Source organism: Oncorhynchus clarkii, chromosome 17 (genome assembly GCF_045791955.1).
Source record: "Oncorhynchus clarkii lewisi isolate Uvic-CL-2024 chromosome 17, UVic_Ocla_1.0, whole genome shotgun sequence".
Classification (NCBI taxonomy): Eukaryota; Metazoa; Chordata; class Actinopteri; order Salmoniformes; family Salmonidae; genus Oncorhynchus; species Oncorhynchus clarkii.
In genome coordinates, this window is record NC_092163.1 from 4,089,794 (window position 1) to 4,099,177 (window position 9,384).

At 52.2% G+C, this 9,384-nt stretch overlaps 1 protein-coding gene across 1 annotated transcript in view; it reads right to left on the minus strand.

Annotated features, from left to right (window-relative positions):
* Nucleotides 1–7,159: 7,159 nt before the first annotated feature.
* The window catches only part of LOC139370053 (BRCA1-associated ATM activator 1-like), a 19,295-nt gene continuing 17,070 nt past the window's right edge, over nucleotides 7,160–9,384 (minus strand). Inside the window, exon 13 of the mRNA XM_071109361.1 lies at nucleotides 7,160–8,532. Within this exon, the coding sequence (XP_070965462.1) occupies nucleotides 7,450–8,532 (1,083 nt within the window). The 3' untranslated portion in view covers nucleotides 7,160–7,449. The remainder of the gene's footprint in view (nucleotides 8,533–9,384) is intronic.

Sequence of the window (9,384 nt, forward strand, 5' to 3'; positions counted from 1 at the left end):
GACATGACACTAAAATCACACACCAGGATAACAAATGAATCCCCCCCACAGTGTTGACTCTATGTCAGACGTTTCTATCACTTCAGAAGGGCCTGGTGGTTAGAGCGTTGGACTAGTGGTTAGAGCGTTGGCCTAGTGGTTAGAGCGTTGGACTAGTGGTTAGAGCGTTGGCCTAGTGGTTAGAGGGTTGGACTAGTGGTTAGAGCGTTGGCCTAGTGGTTAGAGCGTTGGACTAGTGGTTAGAGCGTTGGCCTAGTGGTTAGAGCGTTGGACTAGTGGTTAGAGCGTTGGCCTAGTGGTTAGAGGGTTGGACTAGTGGTTAGAGCGTTGGCCTAGTGGTTAGAGCGTTGGCCTAGTGGTTAGAGCGTTGGACTAGTGGTTAGAGCGTTGGCCTAGTGGTTAGAGCGTTGGCCTAGTGGTTAGAGCGTTGGCCTAGTGGTTAGAGCGTTGGACTAGTGGTTAGAGCGTTGGACTAGTGGTTAGAGCGTTGGACTAGTGGTTAGAGCGTTGGACTAGTGGTTAGAGCGTTGGACTAGTGGTTAGAGCGTTGGCCTAGTGGTTAGAGCGTTGGACCAGTGGTTAGAGCGTTGGACTAGTGGTTAGAGCGTTGGCCTAGTGGTTAGAGCGTTGGCCTAGTGGTTAGAGCGTTGGACTAGTGGTTAGAGCGTTGGCCTAGTGGTTAGAGCGTTGGCCTAGTGGTTAGAGCGTTGGCCTAGTGGTTAGAGCGTTGGACTAGTGGTTAGAGCGTTGGCCTAGTGGTTAGAGCGTTGGACTGGTGGTTAGAGCGTTGGACTAGTGGTTAGAGCGTTGGACTAGTGGTTAGAGCGTTGGACTAGTGGTTAGAGCGTTGGCCTAGTGGTTAGAGCGTTGGCCTAGTGGTTAGAGCGTTGGGCTAGTGGTTAGAGCGTTGGCCTAGTGGTTAGAGCGTTGGCCTAGTGGTTAGAGCGTTGGCCTAGTGGTTAGAGCGTTGGCCTAGTGGTTAGAGCGTTGGACTAGTGGTTAGAGCGTTGGACTAGTGGTTAGAGCATTGGCCTAGTGGTTAGAGCGTTGGACTAGTGGTTAGAGCATTGGCCTAGTGGTTAGAGCGTTTGCCTACTGGTTAGAGCGTTTGCCTACTGGTTAGAGCGTTGACCTAGTGGTTAGAGCGTTGGACTAGCGGTTAGAGCATTGGACTAGTGGTTAGAGCATTGGCCTAGTGGTTAGAGCGTTGGACTAGTGGTTAGAGCATTGGCCTACTGGTTAGAGCATTGGCCTAGTGGTTAGAGCGTTGGACTAGTGGTTAGAGCGTTGGACTAGTGGTTAGAGCATTGGCCTAGTGGTTAGAGCGTTGGACTAGTGGTTAGAGCATTGGCCTACTGGTTAGAGCATTGGCCTAGTGGTTAGAGCGTTTGCCTACTGGTTAGAGCGTTGGCCTAGTGGTTAGAGCGTTGGACTAGTGGTTAGAGCGTTGGCCTAGGCCCAATGTTCCCCTGAACAAGGCAGTTAACCCACTGTTCCCCTGAACAAGGCAGTTAACCCACTGTTCCCCTGAACAAGGCAGTTAACCCACTGTTCCCCTGAACAAGGCAGTTGACCCACTGTTCCCCTGAACAAGGCAGTTAACCCACTGTTCCCCTGAACAAGGCAGTTAACCCATTGTTCCCCTGAACAAGGCAGTTAACCCACTGTTCCCCTGAACAAGGCAGTTAACCCACTGTTCCCCTGAACAAGGCAGTTAACCCACTGTTCCCCTGAACAAGGCAGTTAACCCATTGTTCCCCTGAACAAGGCAGTTAACCCACTGTTCCCCTGAACAAGGCAGTTAACCCCACTGTTCCTAGACCGGCATTGAACATTACTTATCCGTCGTGCCTAGTTAAATAAAAGTAAAATAAACACAGACAGCTGACCTGGGGTCAGAGCCTATGGTTTCTACCACTTCAGAAGGGACACAGACAGCTGACCTGGAATCAGATCCTATGGTTTCTACCACTTCAGAAGGGACACAGACAGCTGACCTGGGGTCAGAGCCTATGGTTTCTACACCTTCAGAAGGGACACAGACAGCTGACCTGGGGTCAGAGCCTATGATTTCTACCACTTCAGAAGGGACACAGACAGCTGACCTGGGGTCAGAGCCTATGGTTTCTACACCTTCAGAAGGGACACAGACAGCTGACCTGGGGTCAGAGCCTATGGTTTCTACCACTTCAGAAGGGACACAGACAGCTGACCTGGGGTCAGAGCCTATGGTTTCTACCACTTCAGAAGGGACACAGACAGCTGACCTGGGGTCAGAGCCTATGGTTTCTACCACTTCAGAAGAGACACAGACAGCTGACCTGGGGTCAGAGTGTATGGTTTCCACACGGTGGGTCAGTCAGAAACATTGATCAGTGTAAAGTTCCAGGGAACTCTAATCTCCAGAAACCATTAAAACTGATCAGCATGTGGAAGACATTACTACATCTCTCACTCCAGCCTTATTTTCTCTCCCTCCTACCTCCCTCTCTCCTTCCTCCCTCTCTTCTCTCCCTTCCTCCCTCTCTTCTCTCCCTACACCTCACACACAACTTCTCCCTACTTCTCGCCTTCCTCCCTCCCTACCTCTCTCTCCTTCCTCCCTACCTCTCTCTCTCCTTCCTCCCTCCCTACCTCTCTCTCCTTCCTCCCTACCTCTCTCTCTCCTTCCTCCCTACCTCTCTCTCTCCTTCCTCCCTACCTCTCTCTCTCCTTCCTCCCTACCTCTCTCTCTCCTTCCTCCCTACCTCTCTCTCTCCTTCCTCCCTACCTCTCTCTCTCCTTCCTCCCTACCTCTCTCTCTCCTTCCTCCCTACCTCTCTCTCTCCTTCCTCCCTACCTCTCTCTCTCCTTCCTCCCTACCTCTCTCTCTCCTTCCTCCCTCCCTACCTCTCTCTCCTTCCTCCCTACCTCTCTCTCTCCTTCCTCCCTCCCTACCTCTCTCTCCTTCCTCCCTACCTCTCTCTCTCCTTCCTCCCTACCTCTCTCTCTCCTTCCTCCCTACCTCTCTCTCTCCTTCCTCCCTACCTCTCTCTCTCCTTCCTCCCTACCTCTCTCTCTCCTTCCTCCCTACCTCTCTCTCTCCTTCCTCCCTCCCTACCTCTCTCTCCTTCCTCCCTCCCTACCTCTCTCTCCTTCCTCCCTACCTCTCTCTCTCCTTCCTCCCTCCCTACCTCTCTCTCCTTCCTCCCTCCCTACCTCTCTCTCCTTCCTCCCTCCCTACCTCTCTCTCCTTCCTCCCTACCTCTCTCTCTCCTTCCTCCCTACCTCTCTCTCCTTCCTCCCTACCTCTCTCTCTCCTTCCTCCCTACCTCTCTCTCCTTCCTCCCTACCTCTCTCTCTCCTTCCTCCCTACCTCTCTCTCTCCTTCCTCCCTACCTCTCTCTCTCCTTCCTCCCTACCTCTCTCTCCTTCCTCCCTACCTCTCTCTCCTTCCTCCCTACCTCTCTCTCCTTCCTCCCTACCTCTCTCTCTCCTTCCTCCCTACCTCTCTCTCCTTCCTCCCTACCTCTCTCTCCTTCCTCCCTACCTCTCTCTCCTTCCTCCCTCCCTACCTCTCTCTCCTTCCTCCCTCCCTACCTCTCTCTCCTTCCTCCCTACCTCTCTCTCCTTCCTCCCTACCTCTCTCTCCTTCCTCCCTACCTCTCTCTCTCCTTCCTCCCTACCTCTCTCTCCTTCCTCCCTACCTCTCTCTCCTTCCTCCCTACCTCTCTCTCCTTCCTCCCTACCTCTCTCTCTCCTTCCTCCCTACCTCTCTCTCCTTCCTCCCTACCTCTCTCTCCTTCCTCCCTACCTCTCTCTCTCCTTCCTCCCTACCTCTCTCTCCTTCCTCCCTACCTCTCTCTCTCCTTCCTCCCTACCTCTCTCTCCTTCCTCCCTACCTCTCTCTCCTTCCTCCCTACCTCTCTCTCTCCTTCCTCCCTACCTCTCTCTCTCCTTCCTCCCTACCTCTCTCTCTCCCTACCGCTGTCTACCCTCGCTCCCCTCTCCTCTCTTTCTACACTCTCTTTCTCTTACCCCTGACTCTCCCCTCCTCCCTCTCCCCTGGGTCCCTCCAGCTTTCAGAAGTGAGGAAGGCAGGAGGAGTAACGGGAGTGTCTTGTGTACAGCCCCCCCCCCCCCCCCTCTGATGGTCCTGAGGTACTGAACCTTTCTATTAGATTCTTTATTTAACTAGAAAAGTCAGTTAAGAACAAATTCTTATATACAATGATGGTCCCCGTACCCCCTACCCCGACACCGGCCAAACCCAGACCACGCTGGGCAAATTGTGGGCCGCCCTATGGGACTCCCAATCATGGCCGGATGATTCATACCAGGGACTATAGTAACGCCTCTTGCACTGAGATGCCTCAGACCGGTGCTCCACTCAGCCTGGGGAGGGTGACTTCCAGGGTGGAGTAAGGCAGGGTGGTGTAGGGCAGAGTGGTGTAGGGCAGAGTGGTGTAGGGCAGGGTGGTGTAGGGCAGAGTGGTGTAGGGCAGGGTGGTGTAGGGCAGGGTGGTGTAGGATAGAGTGGTGTAGGGCAGGGTGGTGTAGGGCAGAGTGGTGTAGGGCAGGGTGGTGTAGGGCAGGGTGGTGTAGGATAGAGTGGTGTAGGGCAGGGTGGTGTAGGGCAGAGTGGTGTAGGGCAGGGTGGTGTAGGGCAGGGTGGTGTAGGGCAGGGTGGTGTAGGGCAGGGTGGAGTAAGGCAGGGTGGTGTAGGGCAGAGTGGTGTAGGGCAGGGTGGTGTAGGGCAGAGTGGTGTAGGGCAGGGTGGTGTAGGGCAGGGTGGTGTAGGATAGAGTGGTGTAGGGCAGGGTCGTGTAGGGCAGGGTGGTGTAGGGTAGGGTGGTGTAAGGCAGGGTGGTGTAGGGCAGAGTGGGTGGTGTAGGGCAGGGTGGTGTAGGGCAGGGTGGTGTAGGGCAGGGTGGTGTAAGGCAGGGTGGTGTAGGGCAGGGTGGTGTAGGGCAGGGTGGTGTCACTAAACCCATCGGCAAAATGAGACAATTCCCCCTGTTGTTTTAACAACACATGAACCTCATTAACAGTTACACATTTCATTTGGGGACGTATTTCATACGTTACATGTTACATGTCAACCAGACACAAACAAATACAGGTGTCTTTTCAATTAGACACGCCTCTCTGTTCTTCAGTGGGAAATCGCACTGCATTATGGGACAGTCCTTTCTCTGAAGCCCGGCAGCGTTTGCTGACTCGGTCAAAGTGTCTTTCGGACTCTAATTAACCCTTAACCCCTCCCTCAGTCTAATTAACCCGTAACCCCTCCCTCAGTCTAATTAACCCTTAACCCCTCCCTCAGTCTAATTAACCCTTAACCCCTCCCTCAGTCTAATTAACCCTTAACCCCTCCCTCAGTCTAATTAACCCTTAACCCCTCCCTCAGTCTAATTAACCCCTACCTTCTCCTCCCTCAGTCTAATTAACCCTTAACCCCTCCCTCAGTCTAATTAACCCCTACCTTCTCCTCCCTCAGTCTAATTAACCCTCTCCATCACTTCCCCTCCCTCGGCTTGGGGACACTTGTGCCATATGTTAGGAAGGGAACGTGTGAACGTGCAAATGGAGGGGCACGGGGAGGGGTGATTTGGGACTCAGCCTTAGAGGACTTCATCGGTGTGCACTTGATCCGATTCTCTACTCTCTACTCTGTAATTGTACATTTTTCACTACCCATCATGCATTTCAAAGTATAGGATTGTTGGTTTTAGCCCTGAATGCTGATTGGCTGACAGCCGTGGTATATCAGACCTCATGACTGGAGGGAGTTTCCACCAATACAATCCATCCCCTTTAGATCCCTGAGGGGGCGGAGTCCAACCGGGAGAAGGGGAGGGAATCACAATGTAGCCACTCACTCTCTCCTCTTTCTCTCCTCACTCTCTCCTCACTCTCCTCCCTCTCCTCTCTCTCCCCTCACTCTCTCCTCCCTCTCTCTCTCCTCACTCTCCTCTCTCCCCTCACTCTCTCCTCCCTCTCTCCTCACTCTCCTCTCTCTCTCTCCTCACTCTCTCCTCCCTCTCTCTCCTCTCTCTCCTCACTCTCCTCCCTCTCTCTCCTCACTCTCCTCCCTCTCTCTCCTCCCTCTCTCCTCACTCTCTCCCTCTCTCTCATCTCTCTCTCCTCACTCTCTCCTCCCTCTCTCTCCTCTCTCTCTCCTCTCTCTCTCTCTCCTCTCTCTCCTCCCTCTCTCTTTTTCTCCTCTCCCTCTCCTACCTCTCTCTCCTCTCTCTCTCCTCACTCTCTCTCCTCACTCTCCTCTCTCTCCTTACTCTCTCCTCCCTCTCTCTCTCCACTCTCTCTTCCCTCTCTCTCTCTCCTCCCTCTCTCTCCTCTTTCTCTCCTCACTCTCTCCTCACTCTCTCTCCTCACTCTCCTCCCTCTCTCTCCTCACTCTCTCCTCCCTCTCTCCTCACTCTCTCCCTCTCTCTCCTCACTCTCTCCTCCCTCTCTCTCCTCTCTCTCTCCTCTCTCTCTTTCTCTCCTCTCCTCCCTCTCTCTCCTCTCTCTCTCCTCCCTCTCTCTCCTCACTCTCTCCTCTTTCTCTCCTCACTCTCCTTACTCTCTCTCTCCACTCTCTCTTCCCTCTCTCTCTCTCCTCACTCTCTCTCTCTCCTCCCTCTCTCTCCTCACTCGCTCTCCTCACTCTCTCCTCCCTCTCTCCTCACTCTCTCCTCCCTCTCTCTCTCCTCCCTCCCTCTCTCCTGTTTCTCTCCTCCCTCTCTCTCCTCTTTCTCTCCTCACTCTCCTCCCTCTCTCTCCTCACTCTCTCCTCACTCTCTCCTCCCTCTCTCTCACTCTCTCCTCACTCTCTCCTCCCTCTCTCTCTCCTCTCTCCTCCCCTCTCTCCTGTTTCTCTCCTCCCTCTCTCTCCTGTTTCTCTCCTCCCTCTCTCTCCTCACTCTCCTCCCTCTCTCTCTCCTCTCTCCTCCCCTCTCTCCTGTTTCTCTCCTCCCTCTCTCTCCTCCCTCTCCTCCCTCTCTCTCTCCTCCCTCTCTCTCTCCTCTCTCTCTCCTCCCTCTCTCTCTCCTCTCTCTCCCCTCTCTCTCTCTCCTCCCTCTCTCTCTCCTCACTCTCTCTCCTCACTCTCCTCCCTCTCTCTCCTCACTCTCTCCTCATTCTCTCTCCTCTCTCTCTCCTCATTCACTCTCAACATACCAAGTCAGGAAAACCAGTGGTTTGAAATATCAAAACAGTATCTTTATTTATGTTCCTGGTAGGTGGATGATCAACAGTTATGTCCCAATGGAACTCTAACTACAGTATTCACTAGTCAACATACAGAGGAGAAACAACCATCACAAATTGGTTCGGTCAGTAACAGTCTACTATAACCTCGTCAGTGTGTGAGGTGTCTGTAGAGTTCAGGACGTGTGACGGTCAGTAACAGTCTACTATAACCTCGTCAGTGTGTGAGGTGTCTGTAGAGTTCAGGACGTGTGTCGGTCAGTAACAGTCTACTATAACCTCGTCAGTGTGTGAGGTGTCTGTAGCGTTCAGGATGTCCTCCAGTAGAGAGAGGGGTGAGTTCTGGACATGGTCACTACTCTGTGATAACACACTCTGCCTCTCCTCTAGACCCAACGACCACAGCACCTCACACACCCTCGCGCTACCCTCACACACACTCTTCCCCGTCGACCTATCGCGGGCTTCGGAGCCAGCCCCGTCTGTCCTTTCAGAATCTCTGTTCTTGTTCGGCCTATCACAACCTACTTCCCTGGACTCTTTAACCCAATCAGATCCTCTCTTCTCCTGTAACTTCCTCGTGACCTCCCGCTCCCAAACCTGACCCCTCAGATCAAAAGTCACCGTGGCAACTGTTGCGTCGTCAGTTGTCATAGCACCTTTCCCTAGCGACCGGGACGGACACACCGCGTCTCGTAGTCGTAGCAACAGACTACAGGCTTTTAAAGCTACAGGTCTGTCGCAATCAAACAGGCCGTTGAGCAACGCTGTTGCAACGCCGAGCTCCACCAACCGAGACAGACCACACACTACAGATGTAGTTGGGTGTGTGTGTGTGGGGGACGTGTGTGTGTCAGTTGGGTGTGTGTGTGTGGGGTGTGTGTGTGTGGGGGGTGTGTGTGTGTCAGTTGGGGTGTGTGTTAGAAGGGGTGAGGGCTGGCTTGGCGTCACAGCGTAGGTGTGTGTGAGGTCAGTTGGGGTGTGTGTTAGAAGGGGTGAGGGCTGGCTTGGCGTCACAGCGTAGGGGTGTGTGAGGTCAGTGTGTGTTAGTAGGTTTGTCCCTCCAGAGCCACCGTAAGGGGGAGGAGCTGACCCCAGCTCTGACTCCTGGTGACCTGGAAGTGTTTCCTCCATCAGGAGCTCAACCAGCTCCAGGGTGTGAACTTTGACCTCCCAGTCCAGATCAGTGCTGCCCAGCGATAGGACAGAACACAGCGAGGAGGAGGAGGAAGATGATGGGTGTGTCTTTAGCCAGCTGATGAAGAACTGGACAACAGCACGTCTGGGGAAGCCCTCTGAATCCTGAGACAGGATGTCTAGTAACTGACCCAGGGTCTGCTCCTGGAGAGAACGCACACAGTAACAGGACGACACTTTTTGTGAACATTATTTACCCCATAATGACATCACAATACCCCATAATGACATCACAATACCCCATAATGACAAAGTGAAAACGTGTTTTTTTTTTTATTTCTTTGCAAATTCTTTGAAAATGAAATACAGAAATATCTCATTTACATAAGTATTCACACCAGCGAGTCAATACATGTTCGAATCATCTTTGGTAGTGATTACAGCTGTGAGTTTTTCTGGGTAAGTCTCTAAGAGCTTTCCGCACCTGGATTGTACAATATTTGCCCATTATTCTCTTCAGAATTCTTCAAGCTCTGTCAAATTGGTTGTTGATCATTGCTAGACAACCATTTTCAGGTCTTGAAATAGATTTTCAAGCAGATTTAAGTCAAATCTATCTAAGCCACTGTCTTCTTGGTAAACAACTCCAGTGTAGATTTGGCCTTGTGTTTTAGGTTACTGTCCTGTTGAAAGGTGAATTCATCTCCCAGTGTCTGGTAGAAAGCAGACTGAACCAGGTTTTCCTCTAGGATTCTGCCTGTGCTTAGCTCCATTCAGTTCATTTTTTATCCTGAAAAACTCCCAAGTCCTTAATGATTACAAGCAATACCCATAACATGATGCAGCCACCACTAATGCTTGAAAATATAGAGAGTGGTACTCAGTAATGTGTTGAACTGGATTTGCCCCAAACGTAACACTTTGTATTCAGGACAAAAAGGGACTTGCTTTGCCACGTTTTTTCCAGTATTACTTTAGTGCCTTGTTGCAAACAGGATGTTATGGAATATATTTATATATATTCTGTAACAGACTTCCTTCTTTTCACTCTGTCTG